Source organism: Microdochium trichocladiopsis, assembly GCF_020744255.1.
Source record: "Microdochium trichocladiopsis strain MPI-CAGE-CH-0230 chromosome Unknown B0I36scaffold_1, whole genome shotgun sequence".
NCBI classification, from domain to species: Eukaryota; Fungi; Ascomycota; class Sordariomycetes; order Xylariales; family Microdochiaceae; genus Microdochium; species Microdochium trichocladiopsis.
In genome coordinates, this window is record NW_025763544.1 from 4,344,558 (window position 1) to 4,355,665 (window position 11,108).

Here is an 11,108-nt window from a genome sequence, read left to right on the forward strand (position 1 = left end):
GCACATGAATCTCGTAGACATTCCTATGACATATTGCTGTATGTCGCCGAAGACAGTAGTTTCCTCAAGCTGCATGTGGCAGGCCCTCATCTTTTCGCGAAGCCCGACCTCTTCCCTGATCGGCCAAAACGTATGCTTGTAGGAACGAACTGGAGAGAGGACATTGCTCCAGTGAGGTCTTCCATATCGTGGTCGGACTGCTCTACAGGATCTGTTCTAGGCTCCTCGCCATCACGGCTGGCTTGGGAATATGGTTTCCCACTCGGGCTTCGACCAGGTGCTGCTGAAGCGAGGGTGCTATTTGCGCCTGAAGACTTCCGTCGATGATGACCAGGACCTAGCAGGAGTGATGATCTGCCATCAACGCCCTCTTTCGTCACAGCGAAGAAGTAGTTCTTGGGGAACATGTGTTTGTCAATGGCGTGCAAGCGACGCTTCTGTGGCGTTCTGCATTTTCGACTACAGTCCTCGGCGAAGCAAGAATACTACCACGGCCACAAGGGTTCGTCCCGTTGATCATGTTAGCGTGCCTTAACGTCACTTTGTCCATGTGTCACCAGTGCTCAACGAAGCCCGAAACGAAATCGCCGCATTGTAGAGGAAAAAGTAGCGCAAGCCTCCGAACGGGCTACTCACAGTGTGTTCTCCCTTATCCCTCCTAACAGCAGCGAATGGGTCGTGGCATTCCTCGAAATGAAGTCCCAGGTAGTGGGCAGACGGCAGGTTCTTGTGGCACTCAGCGCATCTGTAAACATGCTCCTTGCTGTAATGAGCCTCGTAGTCTCCATATGAACGAAACGCTAGAGGCTCCTTGTGTGGGGGCAGAGTGCATCGCATTTCAGTGCTTGCACCTGAGGACGAGCCTGAGTTGGCCAAGCCGACAATCTTGCGAGCCGAACCTGAAGCTTCGGTAGCTTCGCTAAGCTCAGGTGGGCGGTGTTCGTCCTGAGGACTACGTGAGCGTTTCATCCCTAGTATCGCCCGGGCGGAGCGCGATCCAGCGCGAGGGCGGGGTTGGCTTGACAAAGCAAAACTAACACGGAGGACTCAAAAATCGGGCAAGGATGATGATTACGACTCAATGGGCGGTGTTGCCAGTGGTTGGTTTGAGGCCGATCGGACTCGGGATCAACGATGCTTGCTGACAATGGGCAAGCGTCGGATGGAGTGCAAGACGCCCAAGAAATGGCGACAGCTACGGTTCCAGTTGTGCAGGTTGGGAGTTTGTGTTGACGTGCGGCCTTCGTGATAAAGCAGATGCGGCCAAGGTCGCAGATCAGGAACAACGAGACTGGAGCAGGCCTCTGTGATGGCAAAGCTGGTCAGGAGCTGTGCCTGGGTGCGAGCAGGGCCATGTGGCGGTGTCGTCAAGAGTGGACTCTGAGTTGGCACGGTTGGAGACAGAGCAAGGGCCCCAGATGCGGAGGCAGTCCGGGCCTTAGCATGGCAGCGCTGGCAGGAAGAAGACCCTGAGCTGTCTTCAGCGTCACTGTAGCGTGGCCGCCTGCCTGTGCAGACTGGTCTTGTGTCAAGACCTCACCACTGAATGTGGCCATCGAAGTTGCCGTCATGGCCAACATTGTGGGGTGGGTTGCGCACCAGGCGAGGGGCAACGGATGGAGCCAGTGGTGCCAGTCCACACCCACCCAACCTTGGGCGCTGGCAGGTCCCTGGATTTTCTTTGTCGATAGTGCTACATAATAGCTGTGCCCCATTTCGTCAGGCCGCCTGCCTGTCGCACGCACAAGCGACAGCCTTGGATCCTCGAAGCGCTTCCTCCAGAGGATTCTTCCAGCGCATCACCACTGCTGCCGTCGCGCCTACCGTCAACCCTGTCGCAAAACGCTTGCGCATCCTGTCGCCGCGCCTTGCTGCGCATTGCTCAGGGTAGCTCTTCACCCACGCGCCCCAAGGACGCTGCAAGACGTAGAAACTCGATCGGCCTTTATTGTCGATCCTCCTTGACAGCCCGTCGCCAATGTTCGAGGCGGCCACTCTCCACCACGCCCGCCTAGATCTCGCCTGCCTCCTGAATAATGGGTCGCTCTTGCCTCCGCGAGTGCAGCCAGACCGTGTGTGATCTCGAGCTTGAGCTCTGAGCCCTTCTGCCGGGTTTGCTCCCGAGGTCCTGTCTCGGCACTCGCCATGGATGTGCCCACCGCGCGCTCCATGGCGCGCGCAAGTTGGGGGTAATGCCACAGCCATGGCCTTCGCCAGCTCTCTTATCCGGCCTGTTCCGAGCTGACCTAGCTCCAGTGACGTCCAGAAAACCCGGGCAAGCCTGCACGCACAGGTCACGGACGTGAGGAAGGAACGCGGCAACGCAACCTACATGGCCATGTTCGACGGCATTGAGCAGAAGCTTTCGCAGTACGTCGCTCCGGGCCCACCTGCGGCTCTCTTTCTATGCTGACTTGACCTCGTCGTTGCCGAAGACTGCGCCTGGCCTGCATGCAAGTCATATTCCATGACTTTGAGTATGCCGCTGATAAGAAAGCCGAGCACACCCTCTGGCAAGCCCACACCTCGGTCAACAGTGAGTATCGCCGAGTCGTGGGCCGTCTCTGTGGCCAGAGCCAGGTCGTCCAGAAGCGGAAGCTCGAGAGGATGTACAAGGACTTTCTGAAAACTTCGCAGTCGTTCTATTGTGGCTACATTCAACGCCTTGCCAGCCGTTTCTTCATCCCGGAACTTTGCCAGGCTGCGCAAAGGCTGAATGTTCAGCCGACCGATATGCCGTCTCGTGATGCCTCGGTCCCCGATCCGGTGCGCAAGCTCGTCACGAGCTCCTGCCAAAGAAGTCTTGTTCATCTCGGTGACCTCTCAAGGTATCGCTGTCAAATTTCGGACAAGTCCACAAAGACTAGCTTCGACACGGCCCTGGCATACTATGGGCTTGCGAACTCCGTAGACCCGGACAACGGGTCTGCACACCACCAGATGGCGGTGCTCTACCAGCTTCATGCCCAACACTTTGAGATAGTCTATCACTTCCACCGGGCCATCGCTATAGCAAAACCTCACGAGCTTGGGCTTGGCAATCTGGAAAGGGAGTATCGTGGCCTGCAGCACCCTACACCAGCTGCCCAGGCGGGGGCTCCTGCTGACGCGATGGTATCTTGGTTTGTACGTCTTCATGGGTTCTACTTCCATGGAGAGCCGTTTTCGCAACAGGCCGAGCTCGAAACCGAAGTGCTGCATAGGTCTGAGCAGGCTTATAAAGCACAGAACCCCAACCACGTTCTGCTCCGAATGGCACTGATCAACATCGCTGCCTACGAGATCGCAACCAGTAAAGTCAAAGGTCAGCCATGTGCGGAACATTCCATTAGGACGACTTGCTAACGAGCCGTGGTTGCAGAGTCGTGGACTTTGACCGCATCCCGCACCTGCCAGTTTCTCCTTCGCTGGACAATCCGCAGCATTGCTCTACTTTTGCGGCTGGTCAAGGCTGAATTTCTTGACAGCCGGGCCACATTGCCAACTTCGGTCATCTCAACTGGCAGCGATGAGTCGCCGATGTCCTCCAGCGCACTGTTCACGAGCCACCTTGCCCTCCTCCGCATGTATATCGCATGGATTTACACTGTTCGTTCAGATATTGTGGAGTATCGTGCGTTTTTAGAGCCTCACGCCAGTGATGTATATCGCCTGCTCGCCGATTCACTGACCCTTTTCAATGAATACGTCGACCAATTCAGCGATACACTCAAGTCAGCGTATCTCCTGCCCGAGGATGTCGAGGCCATCGGCTTGCGGCCGCTCGAGGATCGCAGGCTCCCGCTGTTTTTCCACGTCCTCGAAGAAAGTGACACCCGAACGTACAAAAAGTTCAAGGTCCGCAAACAGCGCAAGGAAGAATTGGGGGCCAACCACAGTGTGCAAACGGAGACGGTGTGGCGAATCCGGGACATAGTCTACTGCGGCATCCTTCTTGCTGGTAGCACGCACTTTCCGGTCTCGATCACAGCCATTCAGCGTCCCGACGGACGCACAACCGAGGGTTGGGTTTTTACAGATGAAAATCCAGCCGCCTCATACATTACTGAGATCGAAATGTCTCGTATGCTTAGGCGACTGGAGTTGCCCAATTCTAAAATCATACACGACCAACAGGGTACTCGGCCGGTTCAGACGCAGTCCGCGACCCGCGCTCTGACCCCTACGAATGCTGTGTCGCCTGGAACACTGCTGTCGGACAAGCAGATCGCCGCCCACCCTACGAACGACGCCACCCACAGCGAACGCATCTCTGCCCAACCCAATGCGAACAAAGCAACGAGCGCTGTTGGCGACTCTGAACTCAACCAGGACAGCGAAATGCTCGACATGGTCAACAAATTGCTCGATCCCGCTGACGACGGATCGTCGAAGCACAGCAGCGCCTTTCATGAAAGTAGCTATGGTATGAACACTTCTACGGCCAATGACATATTTGGTCACATTGGACATAGCTCGGATCAGCCGTCTCCTGTTGCAAAGCAAATCCCGAATCTACCGTGGGAATACTTCTACAATGCCAGCTGGAACGAGCCCAGCACACAGGCTCGAGGGCAGGCAATCATAGACAGGTCATACGTTCCGCGCTCTTCCGTTGGGAGTCGTGACGATATGCGCGAAAGCCTCGGTGGAGTCACCGGCCAAGTCCCGGGCGTTGGTGTCCGCAATGACCGTCGCTCCGCATTTGACAAAGTGGGTGAGGGTGCCGCATCTCCTCGTCAGTCACAATCGCAAAATCGTGGAGTCGAAAGATTTTCCCTCCAGCCACAGCATGAGAGCTCAAGACATGCCGTCCTTGAATCTTTAGCTCAAGCTTTGTACGCACAACACGGTTTACCTCCGGGCAGCCCCAGCGCCGGGTTGGCACCAGGTCTTGCACAAACAGTTTCGGGCGCCGCACCCCCTCGGCGGGCTATCGCTGCAGATCGTTCCGGCCAGACTGGTGGCTGGCCAGCTGCGCCCCGGTATGGCTCAGAGGGTTCATCGTTGCAGCAAATGACGCCACTGAAGACATATACACCAGCTCCAGGATCTAAGGCTATCTCAATTTCGCCGAACTCTAACGCGCATAGATCAGACTATGGTCTGGTCAGTGAGGGTCGCGGGCCGTATCTTGACCCAGGTCAGGGGATCACGCAAACGCCTGGGCCGCAATCACGTCATATTGGTCCGCTTAGCACTGGTTCAGCGCAAAGGCCTGCTTCGGCCTTCGGCCTTGCCAATACTGGTCACCCCGGCTCTCAAGTGTCACAAGAGTGGGATCATTTGGGCTCAATGGACCCATCTGTGATTTTCTCGCACCCCAGCAGCCTGTTCGGCGGCACGCCCGATGCCGTTTCGGCAAATAGAGCTCAGATCCGTGCTCATTCTCGAGGCAATATTTTACTTTCCGGAATCCCTGCGTCGGCAGAAAGCTTAGAGCTAAGCAGGTCCTTGGAGATCCAGCGCTTATCTCACCAAGGATCAGGGGATGTAGGGAACTGCAACATCTAGCTACCGAACCCGCTCTTCCAGCGTCAATGCTAATTTAGATCACACAAGTGGACAATGGTCAGATGTAATTCTCGGGATTTTGTAAATTGATGGCTTTCGATGCGGTAAAAGAACATGGCCAAGATTACTGAATCGATAGGCCGGGTTGTTGAAACACTTTTTCCTCAGTCCTTGTTGATTGTCTATATAATTCCTTGCAAAACGCCCAAACCCCTCTACTTGAACTTCAGTCATTCCAACATGCCGAGCTCTTGCGCAATGTTGTCGACAACCCGTTGAAGGGCCATACTCAGCTTGCCCTCACACCGCTAACCAAATGTTGGTCTTTCACGCTGTGGCCTTGTAGGTCTTCTTGGGGAAGGGGTATCTGTTACATAGTCAGCAATCATGATGCTGGGAGCAGTGGGGATCGACTAGGCCTTGCATAGTTGGATGTGAAAATGAGTGACTTACGAGGGTCCCAGCTCCTGGATGCTCAACCTAGCAAGCCATTGTCCCATGTCAACGGCGGTCTCGAGAGATTTGCCCTCAACCAGGCCAGCAACGAAACCACCGGCGAAAGCATCGCCAGCACCATTGGTGTCATTGATATCCTCGCTGGCGATGGCGTGCACAGGGTACTCCTTGACTTCGTCGCTGCCTTGAATAGCTACAAGCGTCGGCTCGGTACCCTGAGTTACGACGACAATACGAGGCCGCGAGGTATTGGCTTTGGGCAGGTTCGCGATGCTCTTGGCAATGGCTTTGATATCAGTCTTGGACTCGAGTTCATGGCTCTCAGCGTAAGCTGCAGCCTCACTCTCGTTGCAGATGACATAGTCCCAGAACTTGGCACTCTGATCCACGGGATCCTTGAAGAACTGGGGAATGAATGGGGCGCTGAGGTTGACAATGAAGATCTTGTTGTTGTCGGCAGCCTCCTGACCAAGGGTCATGATGGCGGGAACACAGACCGTGTAGTGGTATCCGCCAACATAGTAGAACTGGGCATTTTTGACAAGAGGCCAAATCTCGGGGGACTTGAGGTGGTCAAGATCATAGTGGTTGGCAGCAGCGAGGTCAGTGCACAAGCTGCGGTTGTGGCCGGTAATGACGACGCCACAACGACCGGTGGGCTCATTGGGATCGACACGGTACTCGACACGGAGGCCAGCCTGCTTCACAGCATCCTTGAGGATGGCGGCGTACTTGTCGTCACCGACACCGCCAAGGTAGACGACGCTGTTGGGTTTGAGGATATAGCTGGCGCCACGAGCAGTGTTCTGCGCAGCACCGCCGGCAATCAGCTTCGCATCGTAGTTGTTCAGGAGGTCCTCATAAAGGCCCTTGTGCTTGTCTTCGGCAAGAATAGCGTCGTTGGCCTTGAGGTCGTACTTGTCGAGGAGTTCCTGCGTTCCCACAGCCTGGATATCTGCGGAGACGCGTAACTTGTCAGTATGTCACCCTCAAACCGTGACGCAGAAGGAACTTAAGAACACGTACCCAGGAGGGGGTTCTCAAGACAAAGGAGGGTGAAATCGCTGGAGGAGGCCATGGTCAATTATTGTAGAAATAAGTGGTGAGAAAATGGGGAAAGTGAGTAATGGAAGCAGGTAGCACTATGCTATTGTAAAGACAAGCCAGCCAAAGTTCACAGAGCGAGTGGCGTTGGTGGGGGGCCTAGCAAGGGACCGCACGGAATTCTCAATGGTGGTGGGGGAATGGGAAGGGGCGGGCGGGTTTCTGCCATGACGAACCCTTTGGCGCCATTGTGCTGCTGGCCATCCCCACACCGCCAACACCTGATGGATCGTGTTACAGCAAACAAGTCTAGATCTAGAGCACATTCGTCTCGAATGAACTTCTGATTTCACTCAAAGCATGATAATGAAGAGGGACTCTGGGCAACAAGTACTGTGTGCCCCTTGCTTTCCATGCCATCCATGCACAGCTGAAGCCTTCGGGTGGCGGACAAGGTTACACAACGCTCATGTTCCGAAATCTACCAGGCATCAGTCCCTCGCAAAACAAGAACGCCGCCGTGGCGCTGAATCTGTAGGCTCATGTAACCAGTGCGCCGAGCAGCACGCTCCGGGTATGGCCAGCTAATCAGACACTTGCCCTTGTGCTTGTGCTCTGAGCTGAACTGCACCAAGAAAATAACATGCATCATGCCACTTGAACCGACGACGAAAGCATTCATACCGGGTACCTCCCATTGAGTCTATCTTGTGTCGACCCACCAGTACCTGAGTAATGCAAAGTGCAAATGAAGTAAACTCCAGCCCGCCTAGATGAACCATGACCACGGCAAACGACTTTTTACTCCTTCGTCTTCTGGGTACCACGCAGCAGACCTGTCCGTCTGGCAGCGATGAGACCCGCCTTTTGACCCTGAGCAGCGTATCTCGAAATGGTAGAAGCTTTACCAATGTGTTGGTGGTTACCCTAAGTTGAGATGCGTCAGCGTTCCGTTCGGTGCCAAGCCCGTCCTTTAGTGCATTCTCCGCAGCTTCGCCATCTGCATGCAGCGCGTCCTCCAGGATAGATCCATAACTTACACCACCGTGAGGGTGATCGACGGGGTTCATGGCAACACCGCGAGTCTTGGGCCAGCTGTTGCGCTTGACGGCGAACTTGTGCTTGGCGCGCGAGGCCTTGAGCAGGGGCTTGTCGGTACGGCCACCGCCAGCAACGATGCCGATCATGCCGCGGGCACTGCTGGGGACGACCTTCTTGGCGCCGGAGGGGAGCTTGATGCGGGTCTTGCCCTCGTCGGGGTTGTGGCCGACAACAGTGATGTAGTTACCGGAAGTGCGGCCAAGGACACCGCGGTCACCAGCACGCTCCTCGACGTTGGAGACGACGGTACCCTCAGGCATTGAGCCAAGAGGAAGGACGTTGCCGACAGTCAGGGCGGCGTTCTTGCCGGCGTAGATGAACTGGCCGGTGTACATGCCCTCGTTGGCAATGAAGGTCTCGGTGTGCTGCTTGAACTTGTAGGGGTCGCGGAAGGAGACCTTGGCCAGCGGGGCACCACGGCCAGGCTCGTGGACGATCTGCTTGATCACACCCCGGATGTATCCATGGCGCTCGGCGTAGTCGAGGGTCCGGAACTTGGCGGGAGCCTTGCGAAGGCGGGTGTTGGCGGCTAGAAGATATCGATGGTAAGCCAGACTGCGCATCAACGAGCTCGCACACGTTTCCCAGCGTTGCCGCAAAGTCTCTTCATCGTGATCCTCAATCTTCCTTTTCCCCTCTTCGACAAGACTTCATGTTCCAGCCCAGAGGCATCCTCTTCCGGGTGAGTCCATGACTCTCCTCCCCATTCCAGATCCCCTGTCGATATGGTCGAGACGTGGCGGCTGCGTGCGAAGCGGAGGCGTAGTGGAAAGGCCATCGGGTTCAACTTACTGAAGATACCGCCGTTACCCTTTCTCTGGTTACGAATCTACAAGACGGCATTGAAATCAGCATCGGGAGCGCGCAGAGGAGTCGAAATCGCTTCAATCGGAATTCGTCGAGAACATACCACGCGACCCATGGTGTCGGCCTAGTCGTGACGGGTTGTTGTGTGGTGGTTGGTATCCGCGGACTGTCTGGTATGGGAGTGTTCAAGGCGCAGGTGCAATGACACCCAGAAATTCCGTGTATTTTTTGCTCGGTCGCAGCCCGGTTTGTGTGTCGGACCCTAGCGAAAAACAGAAACTTGCAGTCCCGTGGTGGGGCTGCAAGAGGTGGCCCAAGCTTTCATTGACAAGCCAGCGCCACCACATACTCCAGCCACAGTGACACCAGCCACACGGATCAGTCAGCAGATCTGCTGGGGATGGGCCCCCACCTTCTTTGTCAGCCAAGTGGCCTTGGGCACCTGGGCAGGTCCGAATGTCAATTGAACGTTCTGAAGCTGACTTGGGGAGCATAGTAGCATTGTCTGGCTCCACCTTCGAATGATAAGGCACTGGCCCGGCGCCGGCGCGTCTCTCTGACGAATTGCTCTCCGACCGCGATCCTAGAAGCCAACCTTGGAATGGTCGTGACCACGTCGCTTGTAACCACCATCACAACCTTGGAATCAAACTCAACAGCACAACTTCCAGACAGCGCACCACCCCAACCGAGTCCTTCTCAGCTTCAATCACTTTGTCCGCCACTCAGGTCACCTCAGGTCACCAGCTTGTCGACACTACCCAGGATGGCCGCGCCCAGGCACGCTGTCGAGTTTGACAAGATCATCGACGCCGGTTCGTAACCCACGACCTTGATGCATTTTGGTGCTGCCAAACCCAGACCCTGATTATCCATAGGCCGAGAACGGAAAAAGAACGAGGCACTCGCTGCGCGCATCTTCAATCGCGACTCGGCTCGCCGTTCCAGCACACCAGCTAGGACATCCAGCCCTGGCGCTGGTTCCCTCGCCAGCCGCGTGGGTGTCAAGAAAGTATGTTCACTGTCCGGTGCGATTCTCCCAGGCATCTCTAGTGCTTGGGAATCTGCAGCGCTTCTTCGAGTACTGACCAATTTGGCCCCAACAGCGAGGATCGTCAACAGTTCGCACTCCTACCGGCAACATCAATGGTGAATGGGCGCATGATCTACACAAGGCCCACGAGACACCTAAGCAATCGGCGCCAGCGACCAATTCACTGGCCGCCAGGATACATGCACCTGGCACGGCCGCCCCGAAAGCGACAACCCAACCTCGACAGAACCGTGCTTCCAAGCTTGCTGATGCCTACAGCCGTACACAAGCACATGCTTACCCACCACCCGGTCTCCAGCAAGGCCAGGGCATAACCATTCGGGGCCTCGCTGGGCCGTTTGCAATCATGGCCCAGAACTTCGCCCCAGGAACGACGGCTGCCGACATCGAGAGTGCCATGACCCCCGTGGGGGGTCTCATCACGACATGCCGCTTGATCAAAACACATCCCATCGTTATTGCCGAGATTGTTTTCGAGAGCAAAGAAGGCGCGGAACGTGTGATTCAAACCTTCAACAACCAGACTGTCAGTACTTGCTCCCTTGCGCATGCATCTGCATCACGTGCCAATGATCTTCAGAGTCAGCGATTTCCCCGACTAACACTGTTATGTGCAGGCCGATGGTAGGACGTTGCATGTATACTCAAAACCAGGTGCCTCGTACCACCCAGCCCCTGGCGCCGTACCTGCTGGGCCTCGCTCGTCACGCATGAATGGCAGCATTATCGATGGCTCTATGGGCTTCGATGATTCGATGGACACAAGCGAAGCATACAACTCGAGGCCGACAAAGCAGGGCACGAGCGGGTCCGCTGGTACGAACAAAGGACTGTACAGCGACTCTATCGTACGGGACAACAGTAGGAACAGCGACATAGCGGGCTCGAGAAGAGGTAGGGGTTTCAAGCCGCGAGGCGGCGCAGGGAGGTGACCTTGAGATGCCAGAATACGCCAAAACCACAGGATGGGACTAGTTATTTGGTGGGCATTTTCTTTACACATAGACCCGGGCGGGATTCTGTCTGGTGGATCCTGGGCCTCGGCTGCTCCATAACTAGTAGATTCTACAACAGACGTTTCGAGATTGTCGTTACTACTGCATTATGAGGGATACCCATCATGTCAAACAGTCCTCTGGCAACGCACAATGCG

At 55.8% G+C, this 11,108-nt stretch overlaps 5 protein-coding genes across 5 annotated transcripts; 2 read left to right on the forward strand and 3 right to left on the reverse strand.

Annotated features, from left to right (window-relative positions):
* B0I36DRAFT_427292 (uncharacterized protein) lies at positions 1-1,854 on the reverse strand (the record flags this gene model as incomplete). The annotated part of the gene is made up of 4 exons (XM_046162423.1): positions 1-485; positions 637-945; positions 1,147-1,508; positions 1,746-1,854. 4 exons carry the CDS (start codon positions 1,852-1,854, stop codon positions 87-89), a joined length of 1,179 nt encoding a protein of 392 aa, XP_046019043.1. The 3' UTR covers positions 1-86.
* Positions 1,741-4,775, forward strand: B0I36DRAFT_379833 (uncharacterized protein; the record flags this gene model as incomplete). Its single annotated transcript, XM_046160793.1, has 5 exons — positions 1,741-2,189; positions 2,257-2,370; positions 2,436-3,304; positions 3,362-4,696; positions 4,765-4,775. Exons 1-5 carry the CDS (start codon positions 2,146-2,148, stop codon positions 4,773-4,775), a joined length of 2,373 nt encoding a protein of 790 aa, XP_046019044.1. The 5' UTR covers positions 1,741-2,145.
* Positions 4,776-5,656: 881 nt separating this feature from the next.
* Positions 5,657-7,181, reverse strand: B0I36DRAFT_17820 (pfkB family carbohydrate kinase). The gene is made up of 3 exons (XM_046148752.1): positions 6,976-7,181; positions 5,947-6,904; positions 5,657-5,860 (listed from the first exon to the last, which is right to left on the reverse strand). Exons 1-3 carry the CDS (start codon positions 7,025-7,027, stop codon positions 5,821-5,823), a joined length of 1,050 nt encoding a protein of 349 aa, XP_046019045.1. The 5' UTR covers positions 7,028-7,181; the 3' UTR covers positions 5,657-5,820.
* A 98-nt stretch (positions 7,182-7,279) lies between these two features.
* Positions 7,280-9,140, reverse strand: B0I36DRAFT_281654 (translation protein SH3-like domain-containing protein). Its single transcript, XM_046151493.1, has 3 exons — positions 9,005-9,140; positions 8,887-8,923; positions 7,280-8,623 (listed from the first exon to the last, which is right to left on the reverse strand). The coding sequence occupies exons 1-3, from the start codon at positions 9,014-9,016 to the stop codon at positions 7,578-7,580; spliced, it is 1,095 nt and encodes a 364-aa protein (XP_046019046.1). The 5' UTR covers positions 9,017-9,140; the 3' UTR covers positions 7,280-7,577.
* Positions 9,141-9,377: 237 nt separating this feature from the next.
* B0I36DRAFT_17867 (uncharacterized protein) lies at positions 9,378-11,077 on the forward strand. The gene is made up of 4 exons (XM_046148753.1): positions 9,378-9,716; positions 9,780-9,913; positions 10,008-10,481; positions 10,573-11,077. Exons 1-4 carry the CDS (start codon positions 9,503-9,505, stop codon positions 10,885-10,887), a joined length of 1,137 nt encoding a protein of 378 aa, XP_046019047.1. The 5' UTR covers positions 9,378-9,502; the 3' UTR covers positions 10,888-11,077.
* Positions 11,078-11,108: the final 31 nt, after the last annotated feature.

What these genes read in the sequence shown, in the direction of transcription:
- B0I36DRAFT_281654 (XM_046151493.1), bottom strand. An exon ending in GGGTAACGGCGGTATCTTCA is followed by an intron (nt 8,624 to 8,886) that starts GTAAGTTGAACC and finishes GATATCTTCTAG; the next exon opens with CCGCCAACACCCGCCTTCGC.
- B0I36DRAFT_17867 (XM_046148753.1), top strand. Translation starts at nt 9,503, where the DNA reads ATGGTCGTGACCACGTCGCTTGTAACCACCATCACAACCTTGGAATCA. An exon ending in GCCGCGTGGGTGTCAAGAAA is followed by an intron (nt 9,914 to 10,007) that starts GTATGTTCACTG and finishes TGGCCCCAACAG; the next exon opens with CGAGGATCGTCAACAGTTCG. An exon ending in AAACCTTCAACAACCAGACT is followed by an intron (nt 10,482 to 10,572) that starts GTCAGTACTTGC and finishes TGTTATGTGCAG; the next exon opens with GCCGATGGTAGGACGTTGCA.
- B0I36DRAFT_17820 (XM_046148752.1), bottom strand. Translation starts at nt 7,027, where the DNA reads ATGGCCTCCTCCAGCGATTTCACCCTCCTTTGTCTTGAGAACCCCCTC. An exon ending in TCTTGAGAACCCCCTCCTGG is followed by an intron (nt 6,905 to 6,975) that starts GTACGTGTTCTT and finishes GCGTCTCCGCAG; the next exon opens with ATATCCAGGCTGTGGGAACG. An exon ending in ATCCAGGAGCTGGGACCCTC is followed by an intron (nt 5,861 to 5,946) that starts GTAAGTCACTCA and finishes ACTATGTAACAG; the next exon opens with ATACCCCTTCCCCAAGAAGA.